The sequence below is a fragment of the Botryllus schlosseri genome, chromosome 7 (assembly GCF_051294905.1).
Source record: "Botryllus schlosseri isolate E-star chromosome 7, Bs_hap1, whole genome shotgun sequence".
Taxonomy (NCBI): domain Eukaryota; kingdom Metazoa; phylum Chordata; class Ascidiacea; order Stolidobranchia; family Styelidae; genus Botryllus; species Botryllus schlosseri.
In genome coordinates, this window is record NC_137242.1 from 12,890,240 (window position 1) to 12,914,044 (window position 23,805).

A 23,805-nucleotide genomic window follows, 5' to 3' on the forward strand; every position below is an offset into this window, starting at 1 on the left:
GCCAGTGCCATCGATCTCGTCGCGGAAAAAATTTTCTTCCCGATCCTTTTCCAGGAGATTCCTGTGTTGTCTATCTCAACACATTCTATTTAGTAGCCCGACTATCATTTCTCCTTCAGTCTACCGATATATTTTCGGAGGACTTTTGTCACTTAAGGTGGCTTTAATATTACCAACTCGCATGGAAGAGTCCTGGGAAGGTTAGCTTGTTTAAGAACATTGACGCAACAAGACTGTCTGGCAAAACGAGACTATGCAGCTCAGAAATAGCCAGACAGTTTGTTGCGTCACAATGTTCAGCTCCATCACAATGCAAAAACCGTGATTGATTTTGGGGGTTCCAGTTCCATGAGCAGAATATAATTTATATTTTAATAATCAGTACTGCGGAAGCTTCTCATTGATACCCGTTTTATCAAATTTAGCGCTCGACAAGCCGATCAAAAATGGTCGTAAAATTGCCTTTGGACAAATGGAAAGTATGACGTAAACCAAATGCAGTCAGCCGTTCAATCTCGCTGTGCCCACACCATTTAGGACACCATGCTTTCACCCCTAATGGGTGGGCTGGACGCAGATTAAGAAACCTGCCTTTCACAAACGCTCTTCTCGGTTGTAACGCGGCCCTGTTAACACAACACCATGAACGAAATACACTATTTGGCAGGCCGTGTTATTTTTGGCATATGCCAAATATTGCTTATTTTTGGCATTTTTAAATTTTTATTTTTGGCAGTTTTGGCATCTGGCTCCTGAAATGCCAAAAATAACACGGCCTGCCGATAACCCAAATATACCCAGTCGATATTCAAAACACATGGAAATTAGCATCTAGCTTAATGCACGTTTACAAAACTTCAGAGCATTCATTTAACAGCTTTACACCCATTGTTGTACTCCGACACTTGGACATGAAATATAAGAGAAAGGCTGCATTTTCATGGACACCATTTCCATGGCCACCTTTTCGAAATACTCAAGTAGTTTTTCAATACTTGTGGTACTTACTCAAGTAAATCTCATTTTCGCTACTTCTACTTCGTAATATTTTGTGATCTACTTACTTACTTGTCGCTATTTCCAGTTTATCAAGTAGAAGTAATATCATCCTCCAGTTCGAAAGAGGGACTACGGTTCGGGACTATTTTCATGTAGTACCAACATTGAATTTTCATAAAAGTTAAGTAAAGCCAAGAAGTTTAATTGCGCTTCGCGCGAAGTAAATATGGAGAGTCAAGTATGTTTTCACGAAAGTATTGGTGAATAGGCAAATAATTTAGGTAGCGGTAGCGTGGCTCCCTTCACTCACACTGCTTTGTCGCCAATATAAAATAGTTCATCACAGTAGATATGGCCCATCATAATGTTTGAAACTAGTAGTTTCACAATCTAGCATTTACCTATCATGTTCTAATCTAGCAGCCCAGCATGGCGTGTCCTAATCTGGAAAAGTGGTCTGTGAATTTTTGAGCGTGAGACCTGTCTTAGTAGACCACTATTGAAGCTATCTCGACAAGAGACATGCAACACATTTTCCGCTTTTTAGACGTAGTGTTTGTATTTCTCTTTGAATTCGCAGTATCATTAGTTTTAGTTCCGGTTAGCTTCCATTCTTGTGTCTGGATCTAGAGAACTTGCATGTTGAAGTTTAAAAGCAAGTGTAGTAATGCCTCTATTTTCTGAAAATAAAATTACACTATGGCATGACATTTTTACGATCCGCCATATTTTTTATTAACGTATACTAATCCCGCGAAGTATTAACACCGTATCCGATACAGCTTCTTGGTATTGCTCTTCGACTAAATTATGGGCCTTGTAATATGGGCGAGGGCGCCCCACCATGACGTTTCCTAAAACGGGGTGTTTGATTAAACAAAGATCAGTTTCCATAGCGATACTATCATTTGCATCCCATGATGCGGACGAATGCTTATGCTCTCGACAATTGATCCCTCATGTGATGCATCAATATGAATCAAGCTCACTGCATCTTCCGTATAGCACCTTCCGTATAGCTCAATTTGCAGACAGTCCATGCGAACGTATTATGACCGTTTTAAAAACTACTTACTTACTTGAGTAGGTTTTAATCCTGGAAGTTTTACTTCTACTTCAAGTAGTTTAAGGTTGCTTTTAAAAAGAGTACTTCTACTCGAAAATTGCACCTATCAATCTTGTCATACTACTCATTTTGCGTTAGACGGACATGCGAACATGCAAGATGGCTACCCGCGATAAACTTCTACAAAACGTGAACCTTCGATCAAGTATACTTTTAGAAACAACTTACCCAGTACTTTTCAGACTTTCAGGTTTTACTTCTACTTGAAGAAGTTTCAACATCTTCGAAACAGTGTTGGGATGACTCGAGTCATGACTTGACTCAAGTCAGACTCGAGTCACTCTTTTCGTATGACTTGACTTGACTCGAGTCACTCTGCTAAAATGACTTGACTTGACTTGACTCGGCGTATCAGAAATGAGGATTGACTCGTGACTCGGAGCAAAATTCACGAGTCAATTTCAAGTCATTAAGCAATAGATGTCGATAAAATCACAGTATTTTGAATAAGGTCGGATTGTTCACGAAACACTGGTGTAACCCGTGAGAGCGACCAATCATTCAATGATCGTGCGTTTTACTGAGCCTCCATTGTTCTCTCATAAATATATTGACCGCAAACGAAGTAATCGAAGCTTACAGCTTACGCTGTCGTAACCAAACCTCTTGTTTCATTGAAATTGAATTCGAATATAGTTTATATAGTCCCGAACCACTGGAGCAGGCTCGAATTGTATCATATCATATCAATTTGTAAATGGGTAATGTAGTGCATCTTATCAATCCGTTTCTGTATGCTCTATTTTGGGTGGTAACTATAAACTGAGGCTATCTAATTGCTTACGTAGCTAAGCATTTCTACGTAGGCTATGTGTGAGTGATACAGCGCCTTCTTGCTTGTATATTCAACTCTATAATCGTTCATCTGTTCAGAATCGATGACCACTTAATCTGTATTTCAAACAGCTAGCAAAATGCAATGACATAAGCATGCCTCATACTTCGAAAAGGCAACTTGACATGAATTGTGACTTGACTCGTGACTTGACTTGACTTGACTCGACTTGACTCGAGTCACATCCAAAAATCGAGTGACTTGACTTGACTCGAGTCACCTTCAAAAATCGACTGACTTGACTTGACTCGAGTCAAAATGTGCAATGACTCGAAATGACTCGTGACTCGAAGGTAGTGACTTGATCCCAACACTGCTTCGAAATTGCTGTACATACTTGCGATTGACAAAATGTTTACGGCGGTAATTCTACTTCCACTTGATCAGTGGCGCTGACTAATTGACCACCTCTGGCTATAATACCACTGACCATTTGTTGGATTACATGTTTTGGAAGTCAAGTGCAAAGAAGTACAGTAAGTTGAAAATAAGACGAGCTAACGACTCAAGTTCAATGACACTAAAAATCTCATCTATACATAAGCTATCAGTCCAATCGAACATACTAATCTGAGACTTATTGACGACTCTGGTGTAGGTCATTAAGCTAGCTGGAATACGTCATCCACTCAACATTCTCTTTCCACGAAATCTCCGAAAGGCGGACATCAAATGTAATACCCTGTTTCTATTGTCAGCGCTATAGCGAATCTGTTTAGCACTGTTTATTTCCATGTTCCTGGCACTTCCTGATCACGCGGATATTGCGAATTTCCTGAATCATACGGAAAGAGTTGCAGAGCTGTATTCTGATTCGCTCTAGGGCTAGCAAACCTGCTCTGAATCACAAGCCAACATGGCATGATACAGCAATGCACACAAGTCAGTGATCATGACGTGGCTGAGTTGATCAAGTGGATCGCATAATAGCCTATTGGGCACATTTCGTTGATGACGAATTGTTATAGGGTCCTATTTGATACCATTGCGCACACCATGAAACAATAACGTGGCGAAATAGCGCAGTGGTACAATCCGCGGCTGCAACACCAATGGTTTCAGAATTCCGATACCTACGTGTTGGAGGTTTGCCTAGGCTCCTCCTCGCCACCTCATCCGCGTAAGCGGTGTCTTACAAAAAGCCTAGAGGTGGGCCGTGCTATAAGTCGGCAGTTACGGAAAATAGTGAAGTATATCGGCCTGGTGTAAATGACCATGGCCATAGTAGTCGACAAACACCATGAATACCCAAAAAACAAACAAACCATGAAACAATGATGGTAATATTTTATGAAGCCCATTTTCAGTACTATTTTCCGAGGTATGTACTTCACGCCCATGAACAAATCATATGTAATATTTAATAAATCCTTCATGTGTAATGCTAACCAAACATTAGGGGTATGATTACAGAGGCCTATTTACGAACGGTTAAAATTCGCTAATAAACATTTCACGGTGAACGGCAACGTCGACTTTTGGAACAATAAGATGAAACAATAGGCCAGTCCAGTCCCCTTCATCGGACACCAATGGGCTGCGGGTTCGATTCCGAGCTAGGTCGGCACCAGGTAACACGGCCAAATAATCCACTTGTCCGGCTTACTCTGCATAACTCAACGGAACGTGGACGCGGAAACCGGTTTTCCGCGCACCTACTTTGGAAAATGAAGTTACTTTTTTAGTCGATTCACCACTTTTTTTAAATATTATTTTCAATTCTATCGCCTGTTAAGGTCATGTGCTCCACGACAATGATTTTGTAATGTTCATGATCTTTGCTTTCGTAATCGTCCGGACGACTTCCACACTCGCTCGCTTCAGACATCAGTCACTCTCGTTTTACTTGCGCCCGCAACTTTGTCGCTGCTGCCGATTCTCTGGGCTCTGCTCACCATCAATTATTCTCTGGACTTTTTAGAAACACGGCTAGTTTCGAAACTCCGGTATGACCAAATATCTTGTTCCAGGCATGTCTGAAGTGAGAATTGTGCTTTTTCACGCGTATATATCTTGATAAAGGCCTGTAATCGACATTGGATGATTAAATTGCTACTATATGAAAATGAATATGACACTGATAGGCTACAGAGGTGGTGATTAACGAATTACTTCTACTTTTTCGAAGTACTCAAGTAGTTTTTCACTACTTGTGGTACTTACTCAAGTAAATCTCATTTTCTCTGCTTCTACTTCGTAATATTTTGTGATCTACTTACTTACTTTTCGCTATTTTCAGCTGGTCAAGAAGAAGTAGTATAATCCTCCAATTCGAAAGAGAGACTACGGAATTGCGGGGCTGTTTTCATGTAGTACCAACATTTAAATTTCATAAAAGTTAAGTAAAGCCAAGAAGTTTAATTGCGCTTCGCGCAAAGTAGATATGGAGTGACAAGTATGTTTTTACGAAAGTATTGGTGAATAGGCAAATATTTTAGGAAGCGGTAGCGTGGCTCCCTTCACTCACACTGCCTTGTCGCCAATATAAAATAGTTCATCACAGTAGATATGGCCCATCATAATGTTTGAAACTAGTAGTTTCACAATCTAGCATTTACCTATCATGTTGTAATCTAGCAGCCCAGCATAGCGTGTCCTAATCTGGAAAAGTGGTATCTGACTTCTTGAGATTGAGACATGTCTTAACAGACCACTATTGAAGCTATCTGGACAAGAGACATGCAACGCATTTTCCGCTTTTCAGAAGTAGTGTTTGTATTTCTCTTTTAACTCGCAGTATCATTAGTTTTAGTTCCAGTTAGCTTCAATTCTTGTGTCTGGATCTAGTGAACTTGCATGTTGAAGTTTAAAAGCAAGTGTAGTAATGCCTCTATTTTCCGAAAATAAAATCACACAATGGCATGACATTTTTTCGATCCGTCATATTTTTTATTAACGTATACTAATCTCGCGAAGTAATAACACCGTATCCGATACAGCTTCTTAATATTGCTCTTCGACTAAAAAATGAGCCTTATAATATGGGCGAGGGCGCCCCACCATGACGTTTCCTAAAACGGGGTGTTCGGTTAAACAAAGATCAGTGTCCATAGCGATACTATCACTTGCATCCCATCATGCGGACGAATGCTTATGCTCTCGAAAATTGATACCTCATGTGATGCATCAATATGAGTCAAGCTCACTGCATCTTCGGTATAGCACCTTCCGTATAGCTCAATTTGCAGACAGTCCATGCGAACGTATTACGACCGTTTTAAAAACTAATTACTTGATTGAGTAGATTTTAATCCTGGAAGTTCTACTTCTACTTCAAGTAGTTTAAGGTTTTTTTTAAAAAAGAGTACTTCTACTCGTACTTTAGTAGATTTTTGCGTCCCCACTTCTACTTCTACTTGAGTAGCCTTCTTGACTACTTTGACCACCTCTGCACTGATAAGCTTGAACTATTGAAAGAGCCTCGTGAAAACGATAGAGATATAATCTCATGTGAACACTTTCCGCGCTGAAATCCGAGACCATAAAGAGAAAATGTATTGCCAAGTAGGCAAAATACAGTAAAATATATTTTCCAGACTTTCGGCGATATATTTTGTCGCACCAGTGTGAATTTCACGTGATCGGAACAATTGAACTAGTAGATGATGTCTTAACACGCATTACGACATTCTTTTTTTCGATATCCTAACGGTAAAATGTCTATATTCCTCTGGCAGGCGAACTGCTACTTGTGAAACATTAGTCGACTGTCAGAGACCCCACATCATTCTCCAGAGGGAACTCGAGTATCTCGCGATTCGATGTTCAAAGAATCCCAGGTCATAATTAGGTTGATAGTGATGCTGGTCTCGTGTTTCGGTATTTGAGACAACGATCCCGTAGATACGTCATGTAGAACTCACAGTGCAATGTTTGCATACCCCTTATCATTTCATTGGATTGCAATATTGTGGTGTATTGAACTGTCTATCGACTCGCAAACTCGCTGACTGCAGAAGAAAAGGCACGGAACCATTCCTCCTTACTCACTGTCATGCAGCTGGTAACATGACATACCTCAAACATCCGATTGTTGGTTGGCGCGAGTTCACTACGGTACATATAAATGGCCTATGATGATGCGGATCCGCTAAAATTCGAAAATAATGCCTCAGCATTCGTAATTTTCCTTGTAGGGGTATGTAGGAGTTGTGAAATGCAAATATCAGAACGCATTGCGAAGGAAACAGCCAGAACGTCGTCAAATCTACATCGGAACGACAAAAGATACTTTCGGGTATCGATATAAACCTGGGAATTATATTTTGCTGTATTTCACCTGTGCGTCAGTTCATTTTCTCTTTGTGGTGTCCGATTTCTGTAATAAAAGTATTGTATTTGCTAATACATATCACCATCGTTTAACGAGACTATTGCAATTTCGTTGACTCATTTCCAGCAAATCAGTGTCAAATAAATTTCTCAATAATCATTAATTTCATTATCTCAACTCTATCACAGCCCAGTATCAAGATGTAAATCCGTGTAAAAAGCTTCACTTTCCGTTCAGGCATGCCAGGAAAACGACATTTGGTCATATCGAAGTGTCGAAATTTTCCACCGTAAATACAATAAATTCAAAAATGATCGAAATTTCAATTTAAGATTGCACGGTCTTTACCGGACGGAATTGACCCAAATTTGGTGTGTATCGTTTTTTTTAGGCAACCTCAAAATTTCATCATCAGGCGAGTGAAATTTGAAAAAAAAGTAATTTTGAACAACCCTTATGCACAGTATTCGGTATGATATAGGAATGATCGATACGACCGTGAAGGTCAACTAATCTGAGCACACCAGCATCAAACAGGTAGGCCCTACACTTGACTCTATACAGATCAGAGTTTAGTTAATAAATTTCCCGTTTATATGCCCTGTTTTTCGGATCCGAAAATGCGCGAAAATGCGCAGAATTGCTGCAAATTTGTGTAGTGCTTGACAAAGGAGCGATGAATCGGTAGAGGTTGGGAACCACTGATCTATAAGATTCATTAGCGACAGGTGAAGCTCAGTGGCGTTGCAGCCACTTGGTGGTTCTGGCTCTCCGCCAGGGGCGGCAGAGGGCGGGAAAATGTGAGGTGATGACCTTTTATTTTTTATTTATTTCATTCAACGCTACAGAAGTACTGGTGGGTACTGCGATAGTCGAAGCGAAGTAATGGCGTTTTTTAGTCAACACAAAAAGATTTCCAGTAGGTATAACTGAAAAGATTGATATTCTTCAAAAATTTGGGCAGCATTTTCAATGAAGGCCAGTGAATCAGCATATATGCACCTACGCCACTTGTGAAGCTATACAAGCAAATTAACTCTCTTTTTTGCTGGTCCTACATGCATAGTCTGTGCTTACCTTTAGAGGTCATTCTGCGGCATCATTGAGGACTGTAGAAGGCGTGCTGTAGTCTGTTAGCGTGCTAGAGTTGTAACCTGAGTTCCAGGTTAAGTGAGGCGTGTTAGGTAGGCTACACTTAACCTGCAGTAGTAGACGCACGTTCCTGCGTTAGTCCTTGGTCTAACAACTCAACAAGAATGCGACGACAATATTGCCTCAGATAGATATATTATATTGGTCGAATGTATGGGTCATACAGTAGAATATGGTGAAATGAATCCACATATAATTGAAATACACGCGTTTATAAATGGTAATTGGTGAGTCAATTTATAACGGGAAGATATACAGAGATGGGCTATATACGAAAATGAGATGGTAGGCTATATCAGCATATCTGATAAGCAGGCCGTGTTATTTTTGGCATTTCAGGAGCCAGATGCCAAAACTGCCAAAAATAAAAATTTGAAAATGCCAAAAATAAGCAATTTTTGGCATATGCCAAAAATAACACGACCTGTCAAATAGTGCATTTTGTTCATGGTGCTGTGTTAACAGGACCGCATTACAAGCGAGAAGAGCGTTTGGGAAAGGCAGGTTTCTTAATCTGGGTCAAGCCCACCCATTAGGGGTGAAGGCATGGTGTCTTAAATGGTGTGGGCACAGCGAGATTGGACGGCTGACTGCATTTGGTTTACGTCATACTTTCCATTTGTCCAAAGGCAATTTTACGACCATTTTAGACCGGCTTTTCGAGCGCTAAATTTGATGAAACGGGTATCAATGAGAAGCTGCCGCAGTACTGATTATTAAAATATAAATTATATTCTGCTCATGGAACTGGAACCCCCAAAATCAACCACGATTTTTGCATTGTGATCGAGTTGAACATTGTGACGCAACAAACTGTCTGGCTATTTATGAGCTGCATAGTCTCGTTTTGCCAGACAGTCTTGTTGCGTCAACGTTCTTAAACAAGCTAAACTTCCCAGAACTCTTTCATGCGAGTTGGTAATATTAAAGGCCACCTGAAGTGACAAAAGTCCTCTGAAAATATATCGGTAGACTGAAGGAGAAATGATAGTCGGGCTACTAAATAAAATGTGTAGAGAGACAACACAGGAAACTCCTGGAAAAGGATCGGGAAGAAAATTCTTTCCGCGATGAGATCGATGGCACTGGCGAAGTGATCTCTTTTCATGATGCATGGAAGCCGGTTCGGCCCTCCAAAGATTTTGAAGCTCTGAAAACCGTTTGTGGATGACTGGCAACATTCTTTCCCTCGACGGCTACTGTTGAAGCCGATATTTCCCAGATTCGCTGGGCGAGAAATGAAGTTAGGAGAAACTTAGCTGACCTGAGTCTGGAAGCACTGTTACAGTGCAAACGATTTAAGTCTATTCAATAGCTGTAACAATCAGCTGTTGAGCGTGTTTGTTAGGCTTTTCTTTGCTTATTGGCCCGATTCCGATGGATACTGTACATTTTGTGGTTTCGTTTGATATTTTTAACCTATGAAATCGTTAGGTTTTTTCTTCTTCTTATTGTTTGTTGGCACTGATTATACGTGGATGCTGCACATTTTGTGGTTTATTTTGACAAACTAGCCCAAATAAAGCGTTTTTGTGACTAATTCGAGGCTGAAACTATCTATTTATAGGAAGATGCCAAAACTGCCGAAAATAAAAATCGAAAAATGCCAAAAATAAGTTATTTTTGGCAGTTTTGGCATATGCCAAAACTAACACGGCCTGCTGATAAGTGTATCAACTGCGAGAGGGCGCAGGGCGCCCTAAATGACTTTGACATCACTTACGGGTAGATTCATTTGCTGTATGAATCTGACAAGTGCCCAGCATAAACGGCTGATTCAGCCAATCCTTGGAGCATTCGCGACTTCAAATATATATCACAACAAGAGTCTAATAAGATCAGACAAAGTAGTGTTGTTTATCAAGCTATATATTTGTATTCAATATGATGGTGCATTCCTTTTGAAACCAGATATTCGTTGCCAATTGCATATTAAACGCGTCTGCACTATTTATTCGCGTGTTTTTATGCTTTCTCTCGATGAAAACAAGGCATGCAGGCTGCAATGATTACCTTCACATGTTTTAAATGTTAAATGCGCTTTGAGTCACCGCCGTTAGCAGATTCGTTGAACAGCTGATCAGCAAGCCTCCACTGCTGTGATCATTGAAGCACAGCCCTTTAGCCAATCATGTGCCGCGATTTCATGATTACAAGTCTTCTCGCCGTTCAATGGTCTGTGGCACGCCCACTCTCGGACAGCTACTTTCAAACGCCTTTAGGCAAATATTAGCGACTTTCCCGTGACCCTATAACATGCTCATTTACGTTTTTGATCAATAGCCTATATTATTATTATATTCTTTATTCACAGTAAGAAACTGGTCAATACACACAGTGCCCAATAGCGTGATCTTTTGGATCATGTCGAATCGAACATTACCCGTAATCTGTTGGATATGTCTCATGAGTTTTTTGCTTACGACCCCTGCATTCTTTATTCACTGTAAAACTGGTAAATACACACATAATGCGGTGAGCAACCTGCACCCAAAGGAAAATGGCGAGATTGGAGTAAATTTTTTAAAATTTCAGTAATGCAGTCAAATTGTTATTCCTATGCAATACATGGAGTCTAAGTCAGATTACAGAATTGCAGTAGATGAAGAATTGGCGAGGGTTACAGAGCAGAGGTAGAGATGATTGAAAATGAAGAATCGAAATTACAGAAATGATGCTGTGATTCACTAGTATAATTTTAGTCCAGTGGTGCATTCAAGGCCTTCCGAAGAATATGCACAGTGCCCAATAACGTGATCTTTTGGATCATGTCGAATCGAACGTTACCCGGAATCTGTCGGATATGTCTCATAATTATTATTAATTGTGAAAATGGGACATTGTGGCGCTTGTCACCTTATCGGTTTGGTGCGCCACGACAGAAATGTCGTATTACATGTCGCAAATCGTGTTCCTGAGAAAAATGTTGCTCAAATCAACACATTGCTGGCGAGGACGAACTCAACGAGAGGCGAGAAAAGTTCTGGCCGTACGAGAAGGTTATATGTGGTGAACTCAACTTTCAAGTTCAAGCAAAAATCAATCAAATGCTCGGTGCCAATCGTATTTTGGACGTGCGAGAAGGAATTTATCCCCATTCTCGGGTACGAGGCATAAGTCACACAAAGGCGTGTCGCTGCAGCCTATTTTAAATAAATGCCATTTTAGGCGACAATGGCCGGATCGGAGTCGGAATAGTATCGTTTCATACAAACGCGATCTGTGCATCGAGGGAAACGTTGTTTGTACTGTTTGGTTGAAACGTTTGTAGTGGTTTCCCGTCTCTGTTGAACGGTACTCGGTCTGCCACTCAGTCCGGACGTATTTGCGTACTTCGTTCTTGACATCTCTATAGGTAATTTGAGGTATTCCCTGACTGTCAAATGTGAAAGAGGCGGTGGAACGTGCAAGTTCATCTGCAACCTCATTTCCGGGAATGCCACTATGTCCTGGAACCCAGGAGAAGGCAACGTCGATGCCAATCCCTACCAACTGCAGGAACAGAGGGAAAATCTTATTGAGCGTTCTGCTCGGTGTGCGGTTAGGGGTAGCGATTGTATTCAGAACACTAAGACAATCTGTCAGAATAACATATTTATCGGTTCGACTGCCATGATTGATTATCCACGATAGGGCATTAGCGATAGCTAGCATCTCCACTTGGAAAACGGAAAATGAACTCGAGCAGATCTGGCTAAATCGGACTGACTGTGATGGTATGTAAATCGCGAAATCCGTTGCTGTAGCCGTCTTAGAACCGTCTGTATAAATCTCGACGGCTTGGTCGTGGCACTCGAAAAGGTAATCTCGGAAACACGATTTCACTGAGAGTGGGGAGTTCCCCTTTCGGATAAGTCGATGTAGAGTCCTATCGACCGTGGGGGGTGGAACCGTCCAGGGTGCCACGAACTGAATTCGTTCTTTTTCCACCATTAACCGTTCCAGAATAGGGGATTTTGACAGGGTATTGAACGTCTTGAAATTTGGTCTTATCAAGGAGTAAATTTCATGCCTTGTATCGGTTAGAAGTTCGGTTGATGGGTGTTGGTTGTATTCCTGACCAAGCAAGTGGCACCGATAAATCATACACAAATATTTGTAGCCTATATAGAATGAGACGATACGCAATAGTTTTGGGATTTCCAAATTTTGGCGATGTGGTGCTGGCACTTGGAAGCTGTCAATATGCCATTTGAATTCACGGATTGGCTACAAAAATTTTGAGAGCTTTTTATTAAACGTAAAAAATATTTATAGTGTCCTTTTATCAATCTGGGCCCCACAGTACAAATGCGAATCGCAGATCAAGATAGGCGCCCATCAAGAATTTACTGTCGGTTCGATTTTATACCTTTTATATTAGAGACAAATACGTAACAATGAAGACCCGCAATGTAGATACACGGTCATCGCTGTATAAGGATCATGCATATAAGTAGGGAGATTTGTTTTTACCTGAAAAACGGAAGATTTTGAAAAAAAATGATTTTTTTCTACTTCGTAAACAATTTTGACAATTTGTTGACAATTGTTTTGACATGTCAAAAACAAATCGCCCTCATAAGATAACTCATTATTCAATACATATTTCGGGTAGCAACAAAATCTTCATAGCATCAATATGATAAATTCTGGTTTAGGTTGCATCATCAGACAGGTCCACTGGGCGTTGACTTTCTGTCACTATTTCCATATCATTGGCACACGAATAAACGCCATCTATGATCACTTCGCCGCTGGTAGCTCCTTCTTTGGTATCGTTAATGGCTGAGTAGGCGGCAGTTTCATAGGGAATTCGGTGCTCACTTGAGTCGCTATGGTCTGTATCCATCTCGTAGATATCATTTTGCTTCACAAAACCGATTGCCACCCCGGAATCTTCAGTGGCATTCTGTTTCTTTCTTCTACAAACAGTCCGATATTTGGTGGTTATTAGCAGGGTTAGAGTTAAGCGGTGATATCTATGAATCAATATTTCTAATGTGCTAGAATTATATTTAGAAATATAATAGGGCCTTGGTCCTGGAAGAGAAATTTGAAAGTCGTAAATAATCACAAAATCGAGTGAACTTGCAATTTTCTGAAACAAAACTCTACAAATATATGACAGACGGAGATGTGGTATTAAAGCTTAAATCGCACTGAATTTATTTTTAGACGACCTATATATAAATTGGAAATCGATTTAAATCCATGTCCATTGTCCATGCCAACAAGATAATATGAAAATGATGCTGCAGGATTAGAAGTCATTAATAGCAGTAAGGCTTGGTGGCATGCAAAATATGTCACTAATGACGATGTTAGGTTACTGGCGCGAATCCTGATCTTATAACAACTTCGGTAAATTCCACTATATACGTGATTAGTTTTCGGCCCACAAAAACCCTTACTCACACCCAGGGTTATAATGACTCGACTCGAGTTAGACTCGAGTCACGATTTTCTGATGACTCGACTTGACTCGAGTCATTTTCTCAAAAGACATAAATGACTCGACCCGACTCGAGTCAATATGTGTATTGACTCGACTTGGAATCGAGTCATTGCGCATGACTCGAGATTCAGACGGTCAAGACCGATATTTAATTCTAATTCCGAAGAACAGTAAAGTAACCACCCTATTAGGATTTCGTCTATAGGTACTGGTACTTTAAAATGCGACCAGAAACTGTTAAAAGTGAGGAAAATCATTGTTATAAATGCGAATCATTCGATATCACCAAACAGAGTTATAAAAGTAGGGTTGAACAAGACTTCTACTGGAAACTGAGAAGTCAACACAATGACTTGGACTCGGACTCGAGTCATTATACCAAAACTCGCACTCGAACCTCTGCTCAATGACTTGGACTCGGACTTGACTCGGTGGTAAATTGAAAATGACTCGACTTGACTCGAGTCAAAACTATAGAAGTGAAATTGACTTGTGACTCGGAGCTTTATGACTTGGTTACAACCCTGCTCAGCTAGGGATGGTGTGAACGCGAGGTTCACGTTCGCGTTCTGTGTGTGAACCTCGGAAATTTAGAGGTTCGCGTTCACAACAGAACCTTGGTAGGTTCTGCACTGTGAACCTTTTTGGTAAATTGTAATTCGGACTTCACTATAAGATCTTTGGTTAAAATATATTGCATTTCAACTGCGGGTCACTCTATGCATGGCGCTGGCAGCATAAAAAATCAACACTAAACGAGCATGCACCTTGACAACATTAAAAGTTTTACTTGCTTTTTTGTTGCAAAAAATTTCTCGAAATATCCAGCTCTTCGTTTGTGAATATTTAGTGACTCTCTGCTGTGAGCTTGACCCGCAATCACACAACATCACGAGCGATATACGTAGTCAGCGAATGATGCTTATTCAACTAATCAATGGCATTGGTATCGTTTTCTGATGTAAACAATCGAGCGGGCGTACGGGGTCAATCTTGACTTCATATCCTTACTGTATCATTAAAACCAAATCCGTGACGGCTACTGCTATATAACTTGTTGTTTATGGTATCGGTAGCGAGTATAGAAACCCGTTTTACACTCTGCTCAATATCAATGTAGCAATACTCAGACTCCGAACACATTGTCCGGTCAGTCAAAGACCGTTAAGGCGTAAGCTTATATTCCCTGGTAAGTCGTCGTCGAAATTGTTGGCAAAGCGACGGAATGTATTGATTTTATGAGATTATTATATGCCTTCATAACCGCGGTTGATACATTTAGCGACGTTTAAAACGCCAATATGTACTTCAGCAATGTGACATTATGTGACCCGAGTCTTCGCTGGGTATCGTGTATATTAATATAGGCCATCACTTCATTGAAAGATAGGGTTGGAATTAGCAATATGACGTCACGAGGTTCACGTTCGTGTTCACACAGAACCTTTCAAAAAGGTTCGCGTTCACACGAACCCGAACCTTTCAGAGGTTCACACCATCCCTACTGCTCACACCCGGTATTATTAGGCTACTCAAGAACATTCGGAGCAAAGGAGCAATTTGACACAGCGGAACCCTAATATCATTCATGATTTCATTAGGAATGACTAATTCTACCGCGGCTGTAACACCAATGGATTGCCAGCTCGAATCCGACCGAGGTCGTCTCCAGGATTCATACCTAAGTATTAGAGGTATATATGTGTTTCTCCCCGCCATGTGAGTATGTAGCGGTGACGGAGGCGAGGTATTATATTTATTACTCACAACGGAATTGCGTGATATTTCTAGCAAAAATGTTTGAAAATCAACAAAATATTTCGGCAATGCTCGGTTTGTCTTATTTTTTGCGCGTTGGCGTTCCTTTCTTGCAGTCGCTGTCATGCACAGAGTCATAGTAAGTTACAGTTTGAAGAATAACGCTCAGCAGTCATAGGATTTCGTATAACTCTATTATTTACTAAAAAAATGTTCACCCTGCAGAACCTCTGAAGGATCGCTTGCAAACGTGAACTTCTGGAATATTGAGTCTCGTATAGCGAACACAGAGTCACGCCATCCTTAAATTGACTGTATATATCAAACTACGGTTAGTTCCTAGGCGGGCAACATATAACCCGCGACGAGGATTTTGAGAGGCCCGCAGGCGGTGACATAATAATGTGGCTGCTGCCACAGTCTGTCGCAATCCCCCACTACTGGATTCATACGTCAAATTTTAGTGACTGTTCGGGTCTACATACATTGGCGTGCAAATTATTTCGACCATGAACATAACAAAACAAAACTGTGTTCAAATCTCACTGATGTTGACACTTGACATGCAGTCGTTACTACATCCGACATGCAACCAGGGGTAAAAGAACTTGTTGACAACTTTGATTGAACGCAGATGTCTCATTGACTTCAACAGCTATTGAAGTACATTACGTCAATAAATTCAATAAATGCTGATTTTGGTGTCTTCCTTGTATAGGAGGATAAATCCGGGATTAATGCATGAATTTTGGATTTCAGCCCTCCAAGTGTTTCATTTTCCCATATCAGGCCCGACGACTGTCGAAGTTGCCACCCCTGCTGCAGTGGCTATATAGTGAGTTCATAGATCAGTCAAAATTAACTTCGATCCTGTTTAAAATATTTTTTCCATTTTATGTAAGATGATATACAGTTCGTACCGTAAACACATATATAGTTATCGAGGCGAGACGAATGTATAATTTCTTCCCAGCACTTACTTTGCCATCAGTAACGTCACAACCACTGCAAGTAGTAGTAAAGTAACAAGCCCGCCGACAATACCCGCCGTGATAAATCCTGTTCGCTGAGGAGATATTTCCCCTGTAATATATCCGGGTGTCAGGGGTGCGTTTCGTGAAATCAAACATTAGGGTGGATTGTACAGATGTCGATTAATCCGTAATCAGCTGGCTTCCGTTTCACAGATGATGATTAACCACTAATCGGAGAATTTTAATCGGCCAAATTTGAACCGCCTAGCGAGGTGTCTAAGAAAATCAATCGGCTCTCCGATGCCCAAACAAGTCTCGCAGATCAGTCCGAACATATCATAGACATGGTGTCCAAGGGCCGAGACAGTCCGAATACACTCCAGACATGATTTCCAAGTGGCAACATTGTCCGAACACACCTCAGACATGATGTCCGAGTGGTCATAGTATCCGAACATACACCAGACATGATGCCCGAGTGGCAACATAGTCCGCACACACCTCAGACATGATCTTCGAATAGTCATTATATCCGAACACTCCTCATACAGGTTGTCCGAATGGTGCAGTCCGAACATATCCCAGACATGATGTCTGAGAATCAACACAGTCCGAACATACATCAGACATGATGTCCGAGTGGCATGATGTCCGAGTGGCATGATGTCCGAGGAATCATTATATCCGAATATACCCCAGACATTATATCCTACCGGTTATGCTGTCCGAACATACCCCAGACACGATGACCGAGTGGCAATACAGTCCGAACATACCCTAGACATGATGTCCGAATAGCAACACAGTTAGAATATATCCCAGACATGATATCCGAGGGGCGACACACTCCGAAGATACCCAGACATAATGTAAAGATGTGTTTACAAGTGAGTCTATTCCCGACCGGAAATACCTTAATTCCTCACCGGTTATAAACCACTGCATTAGAATATATCTTAGAATATGAATTTACATCACTACAATCATTTTGGTACAGTGGATCAAATGTCCATTTCCCGCCAAGCTGTGGGCCACACATTAGATTCGTTAGCCAACATCAGGGTATATCTGCTCTTTTATCAGAGATAACCAGATTTCATAAAGTCAAATGCGTGTAGGAGGCCGGCATATCGTACGTCGCTCCAAGACTAGCTACAGATTTTTGAATTTCAATGATGGTTATGTCAAATAGAGATTGCGTGATGATCATCCTACTAAAGCGCAGAAAATTATTTCCAAGCTCAACCAATCGATAAAAATATTGATGTAACTTCTACATACTCAGAGTCTACGATTTTAAAACTTCTTTGATAGTTTACGAAGCGGAAGTTACGATAAGCGAAATGCAATTTGTAATTCGACAGGGGTCGAATATCATTCGTTTTCATGATACTTCCATTGGAATAATAATTATTCATATTATTTTTTTCGTATGCGCGTTGCGCAACTCTGTTGTCTTCAAATAGATGTCGACCGGGGTGGGTGAGACATGAATCGCAATTTGAGATATGAACATAGACACTCAGACAGCGAGCAATTTTTTCTGAGTTATGCCATCAATTTGACAAATCAAAAGTAGGATCATTGTCATGATTCTGGCATAACTGTCTAAATATGCAAAAAGTATGGAAGTGTGGAAAGAACATTCCATACCATACTTGGGAAATTTCCATACAATACCATACTTGCATTTTCCATATTCCATACCGAAATTTCGTTCCATACCATACCATAAGACACCATGACCTGATATTCAGTACATTCGAAAGTACAAATTACTAACGAGGTCGCCGTTACTTGAGCTGAAGTTAGAACTGTTTGTTAGTCTGTGGATTCCAGTGGAATGGTGATTTTAAGGTCGTATACTGATTGTGCGGCTGAATTCAGGGCTGTGGAGTCAGTAAATTTTACTACCGACTACAACTCCGACTCCGACTCCACACATTTTCAATAGACGGACTCCGACTCCTGAGTCTTTAAACGTACCGACTCCGACTCCGGCTACGACTCCGACTCGTCTACATCCACTTAGTCAAGTAATCAAGGACTAGGAATTGCATTCTTTCGTGATCATTTGTTCGACCCAAGCAGCTAAGCTACACTCCAAATATTTTTAATTTTGTCAAGTGGGAAGGAGCGTTTGGTTATATTTCCATCAATTTTACAACCATAGACGATATATTTGCTCTGTCACAATATCACGTATAATTCCAAAAATTACATCAATTTGAGACTGCATCGCGAAGATGCATATTGCTTCTTTCTGCCCCCATGCAACTGAATCGTAATTTGCAAATAATGTCCAATTCTATTTATGTCAGGGGTGGCCAAGCTTTTCGACGAAAAGGCAACATGAGATTTACGAACCATTGCGAGGGTAACTTGAATGTTGATGACCTTTTTTTAGCCGTCCGATAGGAACGAACCGAATTAGGTAACATTGAAGACAAGACTTATATGACTACGCTTGAAAATTGATAACAATTATGTCATGAAAACTCCCTGTGCAACTGTACAGTGTGCAGTCATGCCTGGTCGCGCGAAGCACGAAATATTTTCCACGGTAATGAATGAATTCGATCAATAAATATATAACTTGCATATATTGGGGGTCGCCTCTGTATAGCAATGGGCTCATTTGGCAAGGACAGGATTATTTGGGGGTTTTAGACATAGCAATATCGACGTTTCAGACCAGTGAACATGCCTCAGTCATTTTGTGCTAATGTTTCATCGCCGACGATCTCGCTTCGAACGCACAAGCAAAGTCGCATATTGGACGACACGTTATCTCCTAATTGCGAGTATAGTTGGACTCAATTCTGTAAATTACGCGTATTTATAATTTATAAATTATAATTCCAATACTAAATGCAAGAAATGTGACAATAAGTCATGCGAAGTGCTAAGAAAAATTTCAAGTAGAATAAATTTGCTACGGAATATTCTACTTTATGGTCATATACGAAGATCTGCGATGAATATGGCTGGCCCCTGGTTTCGCAAATTCGTCGAAACTGACGTTTTAGTAATCATCAAATTTCGCGGTCAGGCTAATCAAATTTGGCTTGGCCTTGCAATTTTACCTGATGTTATATCTAATTTCGAGCATTACCTCGCAGGCCACACGAAACCTTCTCGCGGGCCACATTTGTATCGTTACTAATAACGGTGATTGATGGAACATAAAAATCCTAATATAGTTATTATTAGTAATTTAAAGATACATTTCATGATAAAGAAGTTGGAGTCGGAGTCGAAGTCAAGGTCATTTTCCCAAACTCCGACTCCAGTCAGTATTTTTTAAACGACTCCGACTCCCAGCCACTACAGTTTTCACGACTCATAGTGCGACTCCGACTCCATCAAGCGAAAATTACCCAAACTCCGACTCCGACTCCGCAGCCCTGCGGCTGATTAGCTTGATTAGTGCGGGGTTTTTATAAAATAAAATTTATTTGTAACACCGGGAATATGCTGCACACGACGAACCTAATGTAGAAAACTTGCATGTCACTATGAGGTCTCTAGTCTAACTGATGTACCTGTGGCATCGAAACAGATTAACAGGGTTCATGGGCTAATGAGGAATTACAATCGAAATTATAGGACCAATATGACTCATTTGACGCAAAGGTGCCCGAACCGTGGTCTGTAGCGTTCTGACTACCCGTTCAATTTCCTGGTAATCCCCGCTATAACTTTGCTTTCATGATTTGTTACGTTCATAATCACACGGAAAATTTGTTGATGCCCCGCGTTCGTAATGCTTATACATGAACAAAACTACTGAAATGAAATTAAACAATTTCCAAGTAATTATGACGCACCTGTTGGGATTGACTCTTATCGGTTGAAGAATAACTGCTTGCAACCGATGGTTCGAAATGTCAGGAAACCCTTGTGTCCAGTTGTGACTGTATTAGGCATAATTTGTAATAGACATAATTTAGGTGACATCGATTATGAGAAATTGAAGTCGAATCGAAGTCTGCTTTAAGCTACCTATAATTAAACGTTTAGAGGTATTGAAAATTTATATTTTTTAGTTCTACTGAATTGTTACTAGTTATATTTAACCTGTGCTGAGAGACCGCCTTATTGCGATGGTTGGTTGTACATCCGACACTCCATTTGTAATCGTTGCACTGGACGTTCTTGTATCAATGGTGTTGTTGCTGCTGTGTGTTATAGTCGCCAAATCCTCGTAAATTGTTTCTTCCGTAGGATTCGCACTTGTAGAAGCTGAAAATGCACCAATGAAAGTATAAAGTACGACTACGATATACGACTCTTCTAACCGTCGAATTTACCTATACTGTTTCTGTATTTGATTTTATAAGTATATAATAAATCACGATAGCTTCATAATGAAGTGTAACCTTTGGACCGTTTCCACTACCTATAACTTACTGTGGTAACACATTACTGCACGCACTACCGTGCTAAATAGCATCAGTGTCATTTTGATTATACGAATAGTTCTATGTTATATAAAAATGGTTCCATTTTCGGGAAAAGTCATGATATTATTCATAAGGATATATTATGCATATAACAAACCTTCTCGGCATCTGTATGTGACCTTGAGATATTTGGTAACGCCTTTACATGGATCTTCCACAAATATATCGTTGTTGATTGGTAGCAAACAAGATGTCTTGTTCTGACATGAGTCCTTCACAACTGTCAAACTGTGTCTACTGTCGCATTTTCCTTTCCAGCCTAATCCGCCACATCCGAATCTGTGATTATAAACGGTTATCTAATATGACGTGATAAAATATTATTAATTATTTAGAGTAATATGATTACAGAATCATATTATAATTTATTATATTAATATATTACAATTTATTATATTATTATATTATGGACGCTCATCCGGCGCATGGGCCGCCATCTCACAACATATTGCGGAATAATCAACTTTAATGGACATGAAGTATGGAGTTCGCAGTTAAGGACCAGTTCGCAGTTAAGGACCATTTCGCATCTCAAAATAAACGTTTCACCGATCATCGGTCGTGCAATCTTATTATTTTGCAACAATACCCCTGCACCCCCATACACAGGTGGTTAAATGATATCCAACATACCTCGGAATTGAAGCAAGCAGGGTTAAAGCAATGAGAATCGCAATTACTGAGAAGCTGCCGTATCTACTTGACTTTGACATGCGACACTCACTTGCCAACAATGTATTGCAAATCAATTCAATGTAGACATACAGAGTGTTCACAGTATTCGTTTGTAAAAGTGAATCTATGCTAGCATCGTCTATCTCAACGAACTCCAAGACTATGTGGATTATATATCTCGGCCCCTCGCCAACACCATCCGCCGTAATTGCACCTTTGTTGATTATTTATCTAAGTCAGTTACACTCCAAACGTTTCCTATACCCCGCAGTCGTTGCATGTACGGCGGACGCTAACGATGTTATCTAAATCCATCATGCGAGGAGGCAAGGTAAGGGATTGTGGAAATAACTAACTGAAAGTTGACAAAAGATAACCGGGAATGTATTTATATTTTGTAATTATATTTGAAAGGTGATGTTCATTAGCATTAAGCTAAGATCCATTGCCGATACGACATTGCATTGCAAATTGCTGACCAGTAGGTATAGTTTAATTTTACGAATTAAAACTTCAATATTTATGTAACAATATATGAAGTGCTATGTGTATATACTCCGAGTCACCTCATGCGGTACCTCAATGTCCATAGCCGACCGTCGGTTTGGGAATGAGGTGAATACCAATTCATAGGACCAGTACCTCACCCATTAAAAACATGTTCCCTTCCGTAGCTGGCCGACACGATATCCAAAACATCGTTCCCTTGACACGACACATTCCATGATTTGTGTTCGCAAATATATTGCGTTTTATCCACCATAACTTGCGCTACTTGATGAAGTATTGTTGCATTAAGCCCCAATGCTAGCTATTAACTCAGCCGATTGTAATCCGAAAATGTAACGCATAACTGATGGGCCTGGTAAAATCGAGTACCTGAGTAAATCGATTGCGAGTCGGATAATCGAGTATTATACGTCTCATTAAGACGTCATATACATTGAGAAAGACATGGAAACTTCAATCGCACACGTGTTATGCATTCAAAAGAGAATACCGCAAGGTACACATAATTATAATCAAAAATAATTTCGTATTCGTTAAATATAATTGTGACATCTGGAAATCCACAGAAATATCGTTTCCATAAACTGAACAGTGAACATGCAGGTATAGCTCGGTGTCACATGTTTTCTATCATTTGATACGGTCATTATATATGTTTCAAGGCTCCCATGTTGGCATGAAAATATAGTGAAATGATAACAACACTGGTCTACAAATTTCGAAAAAAAATCGTGTCAAAAATTTTAATGACAGACTTAAGATTGCTGAATCTGATTCTGTGCTCAGAATTTCTACATCACGTCAGATTTTTCCGTATGAATTTTTCTGATTTTGCATGAATGAATCAAATTTCGGCTTTCGTTAGTGATATCACGGTAAGAATACAACAGCAACAGATCAAATAGTGTTTGTGAAATCATCTATCATGAAATCTGGGTTGTTGGAGTACAGAATGAGTTAGTTTTCGGTGAACTGGAATACAGTAATTCTCTATCTTCGTTCAGTCAGAAGCTCTTTTCGACCCATAAAATTACACTGGTCTAAAAATTTTCAAAATAATTTTGTCCCAAAAATTTTAATGATTGATTTCGGATAATTTTAGGTTGCTGAATCCGATTCTGTTGTCAGAATTTCTCTACGGCGTCAGGTTTTTTCGGTATGTATTTTTTCATTTTCCTAAATTAATCAAATTTCGGCTTTTGTTAGTAACATTACGGTCACCGCAATACAGCAACAGATCAAATACTGTTATTGAGATCATCTATAATGATGAAACCGGGGTTTTTGTAGAACAGAATAACCCAGTAGGTCCGTACCTAATTTAATTCCATACGTTATCTATTTTTATACATCCGTCCTACAGACTTAATCGGTCAATACATTTTGTGACAGCACACTGCTCTTTTGTAAAACGTTAAAGTTTGCAAACAATAAACATCGTATTATTGGTATATTATGTATAAGAGAATTGTTCACTCTGGTACATGACCCGAATATGTGGCCCTTAAGCTTGTTTTGAAACATTTAAAGAATCAAGATGTCTGCTTTCACAAAGAAAAAAGTGCTGATCATGATAACTTGACAGAATTTATCACCATTA

The 23,805-nt window shown here is 40.0% G+C and overlaps 1 protein-coding gene and 1 long non-coding RNA gene across 2 annotated transcripts in view; one reads left to right on the forward strand and one right to left on the reverse strand.

Annotated features, from left to right (window-relative positions):
• LOC145442623 (uncharacterized) overlaps positions 1–9,207 on the forward strand; it is a 40,026-nt gene extending 30,819 nt beyond the window's left edge. Inside the window, exon 2 of the long non-coding RNA XR_013916099.1 lies at positions 8,890–9,207. This is a non-coding gene — a long non-coding RNA (uncharacterized LOC145442623). The remainder of the gene's footprint in view (positions 1–8,889) is intronic.
• A 1,664-nt stretch (positions 9,208–10,871) lies between these two features.
• Positions 10,872–22,658, reverse strand: LOC145443578 (uncharacterized). The gene is made up of 5 exons (XM_080321526.1): positions 22,343–22,658; positions 21,118–21,299; positions 20,635–20,799; positions 16,561–16,663; positions 10,872–13,289 (listed from the first exon to the last, which is right to left on the reverse strand). Exons 1-5 carry the CDS (start codon positions 22,456–22,458, stop codon positions 13,022–13,024), a joined length of 834 nt encoding a protein of 277 aa, XP_080177652.1. The 5' UTR covers positions 22,459–22,658; the 3' UTR covers positions 10,872–13,021.
• Between the last annotated feature and the right edge of the window lie 1,147 nt (positions 22,659–23,805).